The sequence below is a fragment of the Canis lupus genome, chromosome 24 (assembly GCF_003254725.2).
Source record: "Canis lupus dingo isolate Sandy chromosome 24, ASM325472v2, whole genome shotgun sequence".
In the NCBI taxonomy this organism is placed as follows: Eukaryota; Metazoa; Chordata; class Mammalia; order Carnivora; family Canidae; genus Canis; species Canis lupus.
In genome coordinates, this window is record NC_064266.1 from 3,002,610 (window position 1) to 3,020,420 (window position 17,811).

The 17,811-nt window shown below is 39.8% G+C and overlaps 1 protein-coding gene across 10 annotated transcripts in view; it reads left to right on the top strand.

Annotated features, from left to right (window-relative positions):
- Window positions 1-17,811, top strand: part of RALGAPA2 (Ral GTPase activating protein catalytic subunit alpha 2) — a 328,009-nt gene that overhangs the window by 214,444 nt on the left and 95,754 nt on the right. For 9 of the 10 annotated variants that reach the window (XR_003144828.3, XR_003144829.3, XR_003144827.3 and 6 more), the window contains 5 exons: window positions 287-1,058; window positions 1,883-1,954; window positions 6,804-6,927; window positions 9,064-9,219; window positions 14,880-15,038. Coding sequence is in view for 2 of the 10 variants with exons in the window: in XM_025469120.3 (XP_025324905.1) it covers window positions 287-1,058; window positions 1,883-1,954; window positions 6,804-6,927; window positions 9,064-9,219; window positions 14,880-15,038 (1,283 nt within the window). In the remaining 8 variants the exon portion in view is untranslated. Of the gene's footprint in view, window positions 1-286; window positions 1,059-1,882; window positions 1,955-3,612; window positions 3,771-6,803; window positions 6,928-9,063; window positions 9,220-14,879; window positions 15,039-17,811 lie in introns of those variants that run through there. The other variant, XR_003144834.3, reaches the window with a different exon arrangement.

Genomic DNA, 17,811 nt, shown 5'->3' on the forward strand with positions numbered 1-17,811 from the left:
AGGTTTCCAACTCCCAGAACTTCCTTAACCACCAGCCCTTCCGGGACAGGAAACTTTCTCTTGTTTACTGCTGTATCTCCAGGTTTTAAGTATCCCTTTCAGAATGAGATCTTTGTGAAAGTTGGTTCTTTTAGTAATCTATTTAAATTGTACTTTTATTCAGGTAGAATTAGTGTCAAAAAACAGATGGAAAAAGTGCCCAGACTAAAACAAATCCAACATTCCAAGTACAGATTTTAACCTTCCTTCTCCACTGTCTGGTCTGTTGCCTTACCCTGGCTCCCAGAGCGGAAGAGGAGGAGCTTGGAGCTGATCCCTCTGACCGCCCGCATGGTGATGGCCCACCTGGTGAATCACCTGGGCCACTTCCCGCTGCGTGGGGGCCCTGCCGTGCTGCACAGCCTAGTCAGTGAAAACCACGACAACGTACATGCGGAGGCTCCCGAGCTGTCCTCCGAGGTGTTCCGGAGCCCAAACCTACAGCTCTTTGTGCTTAACGACAGCACCCTCATCTCCTACCTTCAGACACCCTCCGAAGGGCCTGCGGGGGGCTCCCCAGGGGGCACCCTGTCAGACGTCCGAGTAATTGTGCGGGATATCTCAGGGAAGTACTCTTGGGATGGGAGGGTTTTGTATGGACCTTTGGAGGGCTGCTTAGCACCCAGCAGCACAAATCCAGCGTTTCTGATTTCGGGCTGGCAACCTCAAGCTTTGGGAGCTCAGAAAGATTTTTCTCAAACTGAGGAGGGAGATGATGTCCTTGACAAATTACTTGAAAACATTGGCCACACGAGTCCGGAATGCCTTTTACCATCACAGTTAAATCTAAATGAGCCCTCCCCACCCCCTCGGGGAATGAACCGTGACCAGGAGAAGGAAATCATCGAGGTCATTTTGCGCCAGAAGGCCCAAGAAGATGACTATATCCAGAGGTGTAACTCTGACTTGGCCATGAAAGTCTCCAGCCAGGAGCAGCCCTCCCCAGTGGAGCCACCAGGACCCTTTTATTTCTGCAGGTTGTTGCTTGATGACTTGGGGATGAATTCTTGGGACAGAAGGTAACAATCCTCTCTAGACTTTCACCTATTTTATCATTATTTTGGGGTGCTTGTTCTTGCTCTCAATTTGAAGTTTGGGAAGCAGAGAATACAAATGGAGATCTTTCTTTCTGCATTTACAGCTTATTTTGTGCTGCTAAGTTAAAGCTATAGGTGGAACTAATTGTGCCGTACTAAGGCAGAGATTGAATTTCAGACATCTCTTGTATATTTTAAAGGATATCAGACATTTTCTGTGTGCATGTGTGTTTTAATTACTGTTCTGTCCATTATTGCTTCTGTCATCACAAAAGATGCGGATAGACTACAAAGATGAATAAGCCACCATCTCATGTTAGATCTGGTGAAGGAGGTAGACTTGGCACAACTCTGATGAAAGATAGCATGACACAGGAGTCCAAGAGGAACAGTTAAACTGATACAAAATGTGGGATGGTGAGGAAACCTCTGTGGAAGGGTGGATTTGAGCTGGACCCTGACTGTGGAGTGGAGTTGCTAAGGACAGAAGTAGGGAAAAGGGATTCTCCTTTTGAGCTGATAGTGAAAACAGGCACAGGCTCATGTACATCAGTGACACACTCATTCACCTCAGAGCCATCAGTGCCAATGGATAGTCATGGGATGCTGTGGAATTTTGGTGCCTTTGAATGTCTTAAGGAGAATGGAGTTCATATTGTGGGCTCAGATCACAAATATTTCATGAATGAGGAGGGTTATGGATGGGTACATGGATGGATGAATCAGTAAGTTTGTTAATTGATTGATTGGAAAGGGCACTATTGGTCTGTGGTTATTCAGCTTTTCTTCCATCTCTTTTTTTATAGAAAGAATTTCCATCTTTTGAAGAAAAATTCAAAACTATTGAGAGAGCTAAAAAATCTGGACTCACGTCAGTGGTATGTGAAAGTATATTAGATCACTTCCTTCCTGTCTGTCATTGTGTGTTCTTGGATGACAGAGCTGCGGGAATGAGTCCACTTACAGAGTCACCCAAAGGTCATTCTGTAACTAGAATCTGGTGAGATCTGCACATGCCATACTTTTAGTATTTCTATCCTTGAAGATAACCATACATGCTTGCTATGCTAATAGAAGAGGTAATTGCCTCCACCTAATCTGTGTCTGTGGTTGAGGACCTTTTCATTTGGCAGCCAGTGGACATTCATTCTCATTTAATTTCTGCAGCCACCTCTTTCTCTAGGGAGGATTAGAGGCTTACCTAGCTCAAACAGCCTACCTGTGTTCACACGTAATCATGTTGTTCAAACCAAGTGAGTTTGACTTCATAGCCCGTGCTGTGTGCCCGTGCACTGGCTGTAGTCCCTGCTCTGCAACATTGGCAAGCTTAAAACCAGTGCGTTTCAGTTAGTAACTCCCTGGTAGTGAGCCTTATTCTCAAAGCTGGTAAAATCTCAGCTCTGCCCCTTTTCTGTACAGTCTTAGAAGCAATTCTAAAGATAAACTCATGACCAGTTTTTGATGTGGGGAAATGTGTGCTTCCAACACCATCTCAGGCAACAGTAAGTGTAGTGCTTGGTACAAAACAGGTGCTTAAAAGTCATGAATCAACTGCTTCTTTAATCTTAGTTTTTAAAAAGCTCATTTTCTAAAAAATAGCTTTTTGTCCTCCTTTAATTCTCTGCAGGAATATCATTAGATAGCTCATTACAGATGAAAAACCTGAAGCCATTATTCTTCACATCGCCCTTCACCATATTCAGTTTCCCAATTGTTATTATGCTGCTTTGTCTCTAGAGGAATAGAGACCAAATTCACTGTGGAGACTCTGCGAGGGGTTTCTTGTGAAGGACTCAGGGGTTTACTTCTCTCTCCCTCTTGTCCTCCAGTATTAAACAAGCAGTCACTTGGGTTCCAAACTTGGCTTTTCAAGCTTATGCTGAATTATTCCATGCTTCTTAGAATTAAGTGAATACATTGGTGTCTTGTAATTGTGGCCAATTTGTTGAGTGTTAATGCACTTTAGTTGCATGAGGTACAATTGAATGAGCTCCCTGGGGTGCTGTTGCTGTAAAATATGGCTTTGGAGAGCTGATCAACCAATCTTCTGTCCCTTGATTAACCTTCGCTTAAAACCCCAACTCCTGGATATAGCATCTTCTTAATATCTTAAAAAAAATATCAAGGGATCCCTGGGTGGCACAGCGGTTTGGCGCCTGCCTTTGGCCCAGGGTGCGATCCTGGAGACCTGGGATCGAATCCCACATCGGGCTCCCGGTGCATGGAGCCTGCTTCTCCCTCTGCCTGTGTCTCTGCCTCTCTCTCTCTCTCTCTCTCTCTCTCTCTCTCTCTCTCTCGGTGACTATCATAAATAAATAAAAATTTAAAAAAAAATAAAAAATATATCAACTTACTTTATTATAAAGGTTGTTTTTGAGGTTCTTTTTGGGGAAAAAATGGAAATGGGTTGGGGACTCTAGGTATTGGACTGTCCCATGTATTGGTCACTGAACAGGTAGGAACATACTTTGTCCTCAACTTTTAGTTACAGTGGCTCTATTTATTTCTGATACCACTTTATCTCCCTGCTGTTAAGGTATAGTTCCTGCCTACCATGTTTTTAGGAAAAGTAGAGACTGTCTTGCAACTCTCATCTCTATACTGTGAAGATAGGGAAGATGTAAAAAGTATGATGAACATACATGCAAATCACAGTGGGCTCCTTTAAATATTAATACCTCTTGTCACCACATGGTAAGGTGAAAGTTAAAATCATGTTTTTTCTTTGTTTGGCTTTTTAATGTGACAGCACAAGGAAACTGAGCTATTCTAGTCTATTCCTTATAAGAAAGAAAAATGCATTCTAATGAGGAAGAGGAAATTGTTGATTTTATGCGCATGTGTTCCTGAGTTACCTGCTCCTTCATGCATTGGTGGTGCAGCTTATGGATATGAAGTGCTGTTGCTAATTATCATCTCAAAAGCCTGGCTCTAATAAGACCAGACACAGCGTCTGATCTTAGCAGGCTCTCTGTGGTGCTAACATTTTGGAGGATGTGAAATTTGATGAATGTTTACAGCTAAAGGTCACCTTTCCTCACACCTACATTAGTCAGGCAGTCACTGGGGCTTAGCTCTTATGCTCCCATGTTGAGTTAATGAGGACTCAAGGACCTGTGAGCAGCTAAAATATAAAAAGCTTGGACTTTGAGGAGAGTCAACAAAAATGTTTCAGATAGACCTGAGATGGTCTTGATATATTTATGAATGTGTGTAAAATAGAGAATAATCACATGCCGAGGACTTTTGAATATGCAGAAAGAGCTGCAGAAAGAAATTGAGTGACTATACTTTTCTTCCTTTTGTTGAAAGAGACAGTCTTTCAGGTCATAGGTTGCAGACACTGTCATCATCCTAGCCTCCAAATTAGAGGCTCTTAGAATAAACTATTCAGATTCTAGACTGCCAGTGTTTCCTGCCTGTCAGTCATTTATTCAGGGAATAAATGGTGTGGCAGTTTCAGGGCTCCATGCTGCATGAGGACAGGCTTTCTGAAAGTCTGAGAGCACAAGATCTCTACTCTAGAGCATCAGTCCCTGGAACCCATCACCACAAAACTTCCCTCTTCTCCCAGCAAACTGTTCCCCTTAAGAGAGGTACCCTCAACTGTGTGCTTATACCATACCAGTCAGGGCATTCAGGATGTCCACCTTCTCTAGAAGCAGCAGAATAGTACTTATCAAAACCCTTAAAAATGAGCAATGATTAACATTCTTTTCCTATGAATGTATTCTAAGGACATATCAAAGATAAAGCACACTGAATTTAAAACTGGAAGCAACTTAAATGTGTGATGATGAGGATTTGGAATAAGGTGTATTCATATACTAGAATGTTACACAACTATTAATAGCTTTGTCATACAAGTATATGACATAAAAATGATCCCACTCAAAAATGGTTTAAATGGTGACTTTTGTGTGATGCATTTTTACACAATAAAAATACACAATAAAAAAGTGTTCACAAATATTTTAAGTAAAAATGATCAATTGTAAAACAGGATATAGTAGCTTCTCACGATGGTATTTGAAAACGCATCCAAAAATGATAACAGTTGCAATTTCAACATAAAAGCAAGGAATGTAAGTTAATTTTTTATTCTTCTCTTTCTATATTTTCTAATTTTCCTCTTAAGTGCATTTCTCTTACGTAATCTATAGGGGGAATGAATAGGCTACGTAGGTAAATAGAAGGAGAGTACTCTCCTCCTTGATTAATTTTTATTACCTTTTTAGTTGAATTTCATTTCATTCTGCTTATTAAATAGAAACATAACTCCTGCAGAAGGAAATATTTACAAATATGTTAAAATAGAGCACCCCCGGTTTAGCGCACCTTCAGCCCAGGGCGTGATCCTGGAGATCCAGGATCGAGTCCCACATCAGGCTCCTTGCATGGAGTCTGCTTCTCCCTCTGCCTGTGTCTCTGCTTCTCTCTGTGTGTGTGTGTGTCTCTGATGAATAAATAAAATATTTAAAGAAAAAAAACACACAAAAAAAACAAATATGTTAAAATATGGAATCCATATTCCACCAGTAGATGTCTAATCAGATTATACTGTTGAGATGTTGAACAATTAAGACAATAGTAACATTTCTGTATTGTTTGAGCACTTGATTGTTTTTCCTATGAGGTTTTTCATAATGCAATGCAAAAATAATAATAAAGATGGAACTGCTATGAAGGTGGTAATCCGAAATTTTAGAAAATAGAGACCAGAGTAAAAACTCTTGGGTGATGGGGCCATGGAATGAGTAGTTCTTAATGGAAGCTCTGAATTAGCACAGTGTCTCCATCTCTAAACAATCACCAAACTTCTGGGTAAAAGTCTAGTGATTTTGACACTTTACACTGTAGGGTATAATTTTTAGAAATTGGTCATTAAAATATTTATATAATAGCATTGGGTCTCTGGTTAACAGAGATTTAACTGAGCAGCTGCTATATGTCAAGTACCTTTTGCCTTTTACAAAAGGCCAAAAGGCAGGACTCCTTTCCTCAAATTACACATCACAGTTACTTGATTTAATAGCAAAATGCCCAAAATCCATCATGGAGGAAGTGGGTGAAGTGTTTATATGGCCTAAGAGGTTTCCCTGGACATCTGTCCACCCTACTAAGTTACCTCAGATTAGTTGGAGCACAGAGTGGGTAGATTTCTCCACAAAGAAAGTACCTATGTGTGTTCTGCTGGGAAGAAGCTTCTGTTTCTTATAAAGTGTTGGCACATTCTACGGTTCTAGTCAGGGAGCTATCCAATATCCTTATCTCAAAGTGCGTTAAGTAAAATATAGGCAGTCACATAGATCTAGTCTCAGTTGTTATCTGTGTGAAGTGCTTTCACATACTTTTTTGCACCAAAAATGGAGAGTGTGTTCTAACATGCTGTTAAATATAGCACATGTCTGAAAGAGTGATCTCAAGAACCAGACTGCCCTGCTTCAATTTCTGGTCTCCTGCTTGCTATGGGTGCTTTTTGTTTAATTTTCCGTTCCTTATTTCAACCACCTCTATGAGGGAGGTGATGATAATTACTTGTCTCTTTAGAGTATTTGCAGGGAGTAAATAAGACTGTGAGTCAAACCTCCTCGGAACAGTGACCGACCCTTACCTAGTAAATTCTCCATAAATGTAAGCTCTGTATCAGGAGTCATGCTAGTGGTTGTAGTGAAATAAAATTTTAAATATTAGACTTCTAACTTCTTTAAATTTAAAAATTTATAGCCGTGAAACGCACAAAATTGCAGTGTTTTACATTGCTGAAGGTCAAGAAGACAAGTGTTCAATCCTTTCCAATGATAGAGGAAGCCAAGCATATGAAGACTTTGTTGCCGGACTTGGATGGGAGGTAATTAATTTCATTTAGGAGCTGTTTATTGACCAGCACTATTTAAGGATATATATGTAAACTGGACATCAATTATATAAGCTTTCACATTCAAATCTAGTATAGATAACATCCTGGAGTTAGTGAATGTATTAAGTTTGACATCTTCTATTAGTTGTTTTTCAGTACTTCATACATAAACTTTTGTTTCCTATAACTTTCCCTTTAGTATTATTTCATTTGCTTTTTATCTGTACCAAATAATCAGATTGGCTTATTCAGCCATAGACAGTTTGTGGTATGAGAAGATAAATATGGGCAGAGAGGCATTGGCTTTGGCTATCATATGGAGATTAGAAAATAAATCAGTGACATGGTGAGTGAAAACATGAAAAAAGAGCTGGATGAAGTCACAAATTGTCGTGAAAATAGAACAGAGTAGCCATGATGGTTTAGCAGCCAACCTGTTTCCCTAAGGGAGACCCCAGAGTGACTGATATTGAAAGAGTGTGCTTTTTCTCTACTAAATGATACTTTGACAGGTGGACATATACATTTATACACACACGTGCACACACGCACACCCATCTGTCTCTAAGAACATAAACCTAAAGGAAAATATATTTTCAGAATCTAAAAGAACTCAGAGTAGTTATAATGGAAATCAGCATATCTGAAGTCATTTTCTTACTTTTCCTTACTTTTGTTTTGGTTTCCTGGTTATCTGTGCTGTGGGAAACTCTCTGGGGGCATAAATAAGACTTCTCTCTGATAGTTAAATGTTAAGCAAGGAAACTAATATGGAGATAGGGACAGGAGAAGCCTATATCAAGGTCAAGACCATGTGCTTGGGATCCCTGGGTGGTGCAGCGGTTTAGCACCTGCCTTTGGCCCAGGGCACGATCCTGGAGACCCCGGATCGAATCCCACGTCGGGCTCCCGGTGCATGGAGCCTGCTTCTCCCTCTTCCTATGTCTCTGCCTCTCTCTCTCTCTCTGTGACTATCATAAATAAATTTAAAAAAAATCAAATATTTTAATAAAAAGAAAAGACCATGTACTTTATAAAATGTCAAGTAAATTATAGTCTAAAAGAGTTCCTGTACTCCAATAAATTATCCTTATTACTAATAAAGTGACTTATTATTTGCTGTAGAATATATTTAATCATTTAACTAATATTCTTTTTAAGCCACACATTCCTAACTAGAGTTTTAAGAAAAGACTCGAACATTAATTTAGTGTATATATTGATTGTATTTGGCACAAAAGAGATTCTTCACCATGCTACAACAGGTGCTTTTACTGAAAAAAAAATGAAAAATTAAATTAAAAAAAAAGGGTCCTTGGCACTAACAAGTGAGCATTCACACCATAGCTTGAAAAAGAGTAATTCCAACTTATATTAGTGGTGTAAATCAGAACAACTCCTTTGAATGATAGTTAGCAATGACCGTTAAATTTTAAACCATCGGGATCCCTGGGTGGCGCAGCGGTTTGGCGCCTGCCTTTGGCCCAGGGCGCGATCCTGGAGACCCAGGATCGAATCCCACATCGGGCTCCCAGTGCATGGAGCCTGCTTCTCCCTCTGCCTGTGTCTCTGCCTCTCTCTCTCTCTCTCTCTCTCTCTCTGTGACTATCATAAATAATAAATAAAAAATAAGTAAGTAAGTAAATAAATAAATAAATAAATAAATAAATTTTAAACCATCTGTACCCTTTAATACAACATCCTACCAAAACATTCCTTTGAATGCTCCTTATGGTTTGACCACATAGCAGTGTTTGGGAAAGCAGATAATCCCATAAATCTGTTAGTAGGGAAACTCTGTATGTGTGTACATAAATACACATAAATACACACATGTAAACATATAAACACATATATACATACATATAGGATGGAAAAAAACTGGAAAATAAGCAGTACATTTGTGATGGTGGTTTTCTTAAGTTGATAAGATTTTGGAGCACTTTCATGTTAATGTTTCTTTGATGTTTCAATTTTATCTAACTTAGTATTACATTTGTTTGTTATCAGAAAGCTATAAAGCTATAAAATGAAAATAGATTTTCTTAAAAAACAGACATTCCTGCTTGGTGAATGAGGACAATTCAGGCTTGACCCTCACTCGTTCCTCTTTGTTGCCTGCATCAGGTGGATCTCTCAACCCACTGCGGGTTCATGGGTGGACTTCAGCGCAACGGCAGCACAGGGCAGACTGCCCCTTACTATGCTACCTCGACTGTGGAAGTGATTTTCCATGTTTCAACTCGGATGCCATCAGACTCAGATGATTCACTCACCAAAAAGGTAAGCAGCCTCTCTGAGGACCATCCTAAGCTGCCATTGTTTGTAGGTGGGGCTCTCATAGTCCAGACCAAAGGCCTTGGCATAACATGCACCAAGACTGATTTCCTCTGGATGCAACTTCAGTGTAGTTCTTCTCAAGCTACAGTTGTAGTTAATCTGAAATATCTAGCTTGGCACAAACTAGACAAAGAAGGAAATGAAAAAGCAATCAGATCATTTAAGCCTTAAATCCTGAGATTAAGATTTAGGAAAAGGAAGGGTCTTCATAGTTATTAATTTTGGATCTTCCCTCACCTGACTGTTAACTGACAGAAAATAACATTGTTGACCTCTCAGTTGGCAAAGGTCGTAACATGCAAGGACCATGTACTGACAGAGAGCTGAGAAAGCAGGCATCTCTCAGGCTTGCTGGGGGCAGTTGGGCAATATCTATGAGAATGACAGGTGCAGGTGAGCTCCTGCCTAGGGGTCCCACATTTGGTACTAACCTTGTTTCTCTTCCAACTTGGGCCCTGGAGGCAATTTTCTCTAGAATCCAGAGGAAACCTCCTTCACCTCTGAGGACCTCCCCAGGGGAACATGGCCTTTAACCTCTAGCCTACAGGATGTTCACCTCAGGTGATCCTCTGTTAGAGGTGATGAGCACCTTAACAGAAGAAGAATTTTAGTCTGGGAAGGAAGCCTAGAAATCTGACTCCAGATGAAAGGAACAACTGCAACTAGCTTGGTGGTGGGTAGGCTGGAATCCCTACCTCACACCCACTCTCTTTCTATAAGGATGCAAGACAAGTGCAGACAGCACCTGAATGGGTGGGAAAATAGCTCATTTAGGAGCTAAGGCTGCCATTGAAGGATCCAGTATGGTGGTTATAGCCAAAGTCTGGAGACAGGCAGAACCTGGGCTCAACTGTATATCCAGTTACTGGCCCATGCCTCAACTTCCCCATCTACTAAATGAAATTAAAAATAGCCTATGTCCCAGGGTTGTTGTGAAGTAAATGGATAATGCCCGTGAAACTGCTTAGCATGGTGCCTGGTGTAAGATCGCTAATGTCAGCCCTTGTCATTGCCCACGGTCTAATTGAATCTTTTCTTACCTGCCCTATGAGAGGGTGACTGGTACTGGCCAGTAGACCCTGCTCTTACCACCTCATCTCTTTTCTCTGCAGTTTTGCTTTATCATCACTGCAGCCCCAGATGTCTAGACCACCTATATTGTAGGCAGTGGTGTCCATAAGATCTCAGAACTTGGGTCATGGCACAATCACAGACAGCTTTCACAGTGACTAAGTGTCTGGGTTGTGCAAAGCATGATGGCCATAGAGGAGCTGCCTCCATGTCTTAGATTTTGGTGGCCACCCTGGTGGCAACATTCTTACTGAAGGGGACCCTGCTCTCTTTCAGATTACCAAGACCTTAGGGAAGGCTTTGACATCCTCTTTATTTGTAGTACATCATAAATTGCTGCTAATCCACAAATGTGTTGCCATATTGTATGATTTTTTTTATGACCAAGAACTATTTTGTTAATAGGTTTATTTAAAATATTTTTTAAAAATTATTTCCTAGGTAGGATTCTTTTATTTTTTTCTCTTTCTCTTCTTTTTTTTCTTTTTTGAGAAAAGACATCATGTTTTCTTGTTAAAACGCCTTGCTATAAATAATGTTGCAAGGCTTCGCTTGGTTGAAAGATTCCCTACTGTAATAATCAAAATTCAGCTGATACCTTTTGAAGCTCTGAGATTTAGCATCATTAGTGACAAACTCTCTTTATCAGGATGTCTCACAGCCAGACTAAAAATCAGTCACAGTAACAGCAGCCCACAGTTCCTTGTCTTATTCTAACTAAATTGTCCCTAACAGCTTAAAAATGAGCTGCAAAATTCTAAAGTGATTCATGCTCTCTTCTGCCCCTGTCATGGGGGTACTTTTTCAATTCTGCAATCCGGTTGCAACCCCATACTGAACTCTTGATCCTTCACTGCAGAAATTTGTTAGCTCTAGCTAGATTAGATTTTTCACAGCTAATCTAACTGCTGTAGGGGTTTGCAGAGTGGGGACAGAGCTGTGCTATTGGATTTGTCCAATTCATTTGACTCCAGGACTATAATTGCACTTATGTCTTACAAGGCTTTTATAGCCTCAGGCTGGCCAGCCGCATAAAAAACAAATTGGCAGTGATACAGTACAAGTGAAAAGGGATGAAAGGCCCACATTATCAGTCTCCAGGCAGCACTGTTCTGGCAGGAAGTTTCTTGGTTAATTTACAAATAAAACTTAGATTTTAGGATGGGCACACTGTCAGCTGAACAATGGGGATGTCAGGCCTGACTGTTACTTAGTAAAAGTAGCAGCCGGGCCCACTGAGGAGCAGGAATTCTTCAATCAAACAGACGACTCCTTCTGGAGCCAGCTGGCGATGTAATGCAATTAGTCGAGAAAGGAGGTCAGCCTATTAGGTGTGTACCATGACCAGTGTCACCAGTGCATGCCGCCTGGCAGCAGCAGGCAGAATGGCCCGGGCGGAGGAACTTTAAAACTCTGTCAGGATGAGAAGTGGCAGGATATGGGGTTGATTTCTTAAGACTGAAGAACCAAGCATTTGTTCCGAGCCTGTTAGGCATCCGCACATTCTGGAGCCTGTTGTGCAACTGAAGCAATTGCTGGCATGAATGACAGCTCCATCCCAGGACGAGATTCATCAGTCTCTCCCACATTATACATGAGTCATACCAGCTTGACTTGTGCGCACACAACAAACTCACTGGTGGATTTCAATTTGGGAACCTCTATTCAGAATTCTCCAGAACTTACAAAATGACATCTTTGTAATGAAATCCCCTTTTAAACTGAGCAACACAGTGAAGTTTCCAGAGTATTCCTTCATGTTCTGACATGGTGGACATCTTGGCTGAGTTAGCTTTACTTGTTTCACTGGCTTGGGTTCTTGTCTGAGGTAGAAGAGGGCATGTTTCTGCTCTTTGCTCCAGATCTACCAGTCAGTGGGTCCCGTGGCCTTAGCTCTTAGTTTTGAGAGTTAGCTAATTAAACTGTGACTTGTCCAGAGATCTGGAGCACATGACATTGAAAGCAGCTTTGAGATGATGAATATTATATCATCACCACACAGAAATAGCTTTTCCTTAATTACAGAAATGCCACACTGGGGGGATGGGTCTGTCAGTGGGATACTGTTCTCCCTTGCTGCGGTTCTGAGAACACAGTCCAAACAGAATTAGAAGAAACTTATTTGGATTATATAATTGAGGAACCTAATTGAGAAAAGAGAGAGTGACTGCAAAATTTCAGTAATCACTGTATTACTTCAGAGCTAATGCCTTAAGCAACTTACACTTCTAGATTGAAAGGAGCCTCACAGGTTTTAAGGTGCTAGCATTAGGTGGGCTACCACATTTGTAGGGTGTTTAGTAGGTGTATTGTTCCCATTGCGACTTTTGTGCTGGCTTATCAAAGAGCACAACAAAACCACCTGGAAGTTTGCCCCTCTTTACAGGATGACAGTATCCCCACTGTCACAATTATCTTCTGTTGGCCTAAATTCCCCCCCAAAAGTTTAAATTTGATATAATTCCTGTTTCCCTTGAAAACCTGCCTTCATTGTGTTGCTGATAATGCTGACTACCATGTTTTTACTCCAAAACGATTGAATTTTAGGAGTGTGTTGAGAGAGCCTGGCATGTTTTATTAAAAAAGAAAAGAGAAAAGAAAGAGAGGTGGAAATAGAGAAATATAGAGACATTCATGCAGTATTGCTGTAAGAACTTGGTGTCTTTCCTTTAACTATTTATGGATAGTAATGGCTTCTTGGCTATACCTTTTCCCTGCTACCCTTTTAGCCTTTTTATGTGACAGAGAAAAAAGAAGAAAAGAGATATACTGGGTAATTTTACATTGAGAATGTTGTAGACACCATTAAATTGTTCTGGATCATATGACTTGTGCTCAACACACAGAGTTGCCTTTATCCCAGAGCCCAAGTTCAGACATGGGTGAATTGTGTGCCTCCTACTGTAGGGGTTACCTGCAACTGCACATGCACTTCACTATAGTACAAGGGTACCAATATAAGCCATTTAAAAAAATAGACTTACACAGTCATTCCCAGAAGCATGAAAGAGTGAAGAATAGGAAAGCATTGCAGCAAACCAAATTCCTTTGTAACCTTGTAAATGGAAAGGAGGCCATGTTGGGGTCCCCTCAGATTTTTCTTTTGTGGTCAAATAGTCTGTAAAGAAAATTTTATTTATGCTAACATGTTTTAAATACATGATATTCAAAAAATCCTTTTTTTTGTATTTTAATATAAAACCACATTACCTTTGGTACAACATATTTTATTAACAGTGCATCTGAATTTAGTCATTTTTAGGGCTCATCTATTAAATAAGATGAGAAGTAAGAAATTATTTTTCATGGTGGCATTCTTCTCAAGCATGGGAGAGAACCAGACCTCAGATTTTCAGTAGGTGTTAAAGGGCCTTCTCCAGTCAGCTTTTATGGTTGTAGGACTTCAATTTTGGCCAACATTTTAATGTTTGTAACCTACTTTCTTTTAGCCACACTTTCAGGCTTACCAGACAATTTCATGTGTGGATTTCTATAGCTCAGGATGTTCAGTTGGTATGCAGGACCTTCAGCAAGAGTGTTCTTGCATCTGAAAAGCTCAGACCGGGAGGAAGTCTCAAAGAGTCTCTTCCTTGGAGGCATGCTAAGCCCTCCGCAGACCCGCTGAGGTCTCTGACTTGTTTTTGGACTTTATGGCCTCTTTATCAATAAAATGACCAAAACAATGGGCTACCCTATTTGAGCTGTGACAGTACAGTTGGCTTTTGGGGATGACTTAGATGGCCATGAGCAGGAGAAATGGCACAGAGTTAGAAGTCCCAGCCCAGATCTCCATACCCACTCTGCTACTCACTGATTTCACACCTTGGTCAGGTGGTGCCTTTGTCTTCCTGAGACCCATCTCCTCCCTGTCAGATAACACAAAGATGATGTCATCTGCCTAAGAGTTAGTGGAAAGATTAAAGGAAACGATCCATGTGAATATCCTTTATATTTAGTAAGGCACTCTCTGAATGCTAATCAAGTGTTCTTATTAAATTTATGTAATATTATTTCTTAGACAAAGGTAATTTAATACACACTTTTTCTTAAAGCTTTGTCACAAATCTAGTGTTTATACATTTGGTAAGTAACATTTGGTCTCATATTCATATTTTTTTCTTAATAACCATTGAATTAAAGAGTCTTATGAAGCCCTATTGTAATATGGAATAAAAGGCTAATGTCACTCGTTAATTGTTTGGAGACATGCTCAGCAATATAAAGCAAAAGGCTTTAATACAAGAGTAAAATTTAATTTAAAAAAATTCTTGAAAAGGTCTTGACCCCTTCCCGCCATAATGTACCTGCCATGTTTATATGCATCATCTCAGTGCCCGTGTATTTCATAGAAAGTGAGCAGTGTTTTCATGTGCTTGTGTCTTTTAAATCCTCATAGAAGACAGTGGTATCATACCTTTTTCTAGTAGTGAAATATTTTTGCCTCTGAGTATTATAATTCAATTTGTAAGCCACGACCCCTCATAAACTGCTGTTATCACTCTGATTAATAAAGAGCCAATTGGCCATTGCAGCTCCGTCACTTGGGGAACGACGAGGTCCACATCGTCTGGTCTGAACACTCCAGGGATTACCGCAGGGGCATTATCCCGACCGCCTTTGGAGACGTTTCAATCATTATTTACCCAGTGAAGAATCACATGTTCTTTATCGCAATCACAAAGAAACCTGAGGTACGTTTTCACCTGTTAGGTACACCCTGACATATAGCATTTGCCATATGATTAACTGTTTTTGAAAAACGATGTTATAAATATGTTAAAGGGGACTTTTTTCCAACTGGTGCATGTCTCACATGTATCTGAATTACACCTGCTATATGGAAATTCAGTATGAATTGGGATTTTCAGAGTATCTTTCCTCAAGAGTACAGAATTCTGTATTTGTATTACAAGACTCTTTGGAATTTATAGTGTGAAGACATTAATGGTATTATAAATGTTTTGAATTTAAATTTAATTTTTTAAAATGGTAATTTCAAATTTGGAACACATGGATTAATAATAATAAGAGTTGAATGAACCCTGTGTCACATCTAGCATTTTGTGGATGGCTGTGGGTATAGAATTTGACCTTGCGTGACAGACAGGCAGTGCTCACTGAGCCTCCGACTGCCGCTAATAGGGGTCAATCCTGAAGGATTGCGGGCATGGCCGTGAAGAAGGCTAGGCCTCTGCAGCACAGCCTGCCCATGTGGTGATTTTTAACAATTGAAGCACCTTGCCACAGAATCAGTGCAGCCACATCAGTTGGTATTGATCATGGAAATGGCTGGAACAATCCAGTGGTTCTGTGCCATGTACTACATTGGCTATGGCTACGGTTTTGATCCTTGCCATGTCTTTAGTGGTATTTCAGCAGTGCTTTATATAGTGACTTGTTTTTGTGTTGGAATTATTAATAGGAGGGTTTGTTTCTAAGTTTTTAATTAAATGTGTAGCATAGTTAAGTCACTCCTCAAGAAAATGACTTTGTGCTCTGGGTTGATATTAAGTGTAATTTTCATTTTCATTCCAAATTACTCTCTCAAAGGAGCTAAAAGTTACTATTCTAAATACTCTCTATTTTTGAGCTTTAAAATAATAATAATAATAATAATAGATAACCGAGATTTCCTGGGATTTATAACAAAATCTAAAGTGTTAAAGTCCTGCAGATTAAATGAGCTAAGAAGTGAAAGGCACTTTCAGCCAACAGTGGCTGGCTCAGAATAAAAGCCATTTAAGTGGTAATTGTTGTGTTGTTATATTACTCTTACTAGTACCTTTTTGGTTACAGTCACTACCATGCAAATAGAATAAATAATGAGCCATTTCTCAGACTAGGCATAGCGTGGGTCACCTCCTGAATTGAGAAAAGCCCCACTCTGGCTGGTGAGAAGCCTGACATAAAGGGAACCCTCTTTTCTTTTTAGGGAGTGGAGTGATGAAGCCACAAGTTCTTTATACTAAATATTTGCGTTATCTTTGATTCATGTCTTTGTGCATGTGTAAAGTTTTCACCCGTGTAAGAAAATGGCTTTGAGTGTTAATAACATTTGTGTTTGTCCAGGAAGAACACTAATTTTAAGAATTAAGCTGAAAATGTTGATGTTAGACAACCAACAGATTTAGTGCCCTATAGCTTCCAAATCTGCAAAATGTGGTTCTTTAATATTTAGTATGGATTAACTGGCTTTATTAGTTCATTTTCAACATGGCCCTCTAAAATGTCACTTACCATCCTAAAAATGTCACCTTTATTTTTTGTAATGAGTAAAGAACATGAAAGGTATTTTAGTTCACAGTGTGAAAAGTGACACTTCTAACTTTCTTAAAAAATGATTTTTTAAAAGATATTACACTTTTAACGCATTAAACAAGTATTAACATACCTTTTCAAAATTTCTTTAGAAAATGTATGTAAGTTTTATAAATTTGGTCATAAATTTTGATAGATGAATTGAGCAAATCGCTGTCTTAATATTTCAATTCAAAAAGCCTAAAGGGAAGAAGAGAATAATGGCCAACTGGAAATTTAGTGTTATCCCCACATTTAAAGTACAAACCATTACAATGTAATAAAATTAATCCAGACATTTCCAGGGCAAGTGTGGCTGACCTTTTGTTCACCAACCACTGACCCCAGGGTGAATGCAAGAGGCTTGTGGAGGGAAAGTCTGTTTGTTTGGCTTCAGTCCCTGGTATTTAAATTGCATTCCCTAATCAAATGAAAAGGCTGTCCTCTCTATCAGGTTACAGAATCCATGGCAACATTTGGCCTTTTATATCCATAATGTTAGCCTTTTTGTTTGCATCTAAGTAGAGACACCTGGAGCAATGTTAACATTAACCGATTTAGCATTAATAGCTTCATTATATAAGAATTTCTGATCAGATAGCTGTTACTTTTGTTATATTGCTTCAGCTTGTATTGTTGTCATTTTTTATCTCCCTGCTTGGCAACCAGGCAATGATTTGCAAATTTTTTTTGTCTTGATTAATTAAGCAATATAATTATCAGTAACCGTGATGCAGTCTTTGCTCAACAAAGCTTCTGAGAGAAAACAATGGTAAGTCTGTTAGTATGAATGCATTCCACGCGTCCCAGATGCATGAGGATATTATGGACAATGAGGGGAAAGGCCGCCTGTGAGCGAGGACAAAGGGTGCCACGCAGACTCGACACACTGCACATACCGCCAGGGACATGCTGCGGGCTCCCTGGGACACAGACGCCTCGTTAGATTACAGCTAGTCAGCAGAGATTAATTCTCAGCCATTTGGTCCAATAATTTACCCATTCCCCAGTCTTTTAACTAGTGCTCCTCACTGTGGAAGTAAAGGCTTTGCACTCAAAAGGTTTATTTAACCTTGCCTACTTTTAGGGATCTCCACTAAAATCATTATTTTTGCTTAGAAACTGTAGTGACACAGCTGCTTGAAGCTGGGGAATATTCTTTTGGAG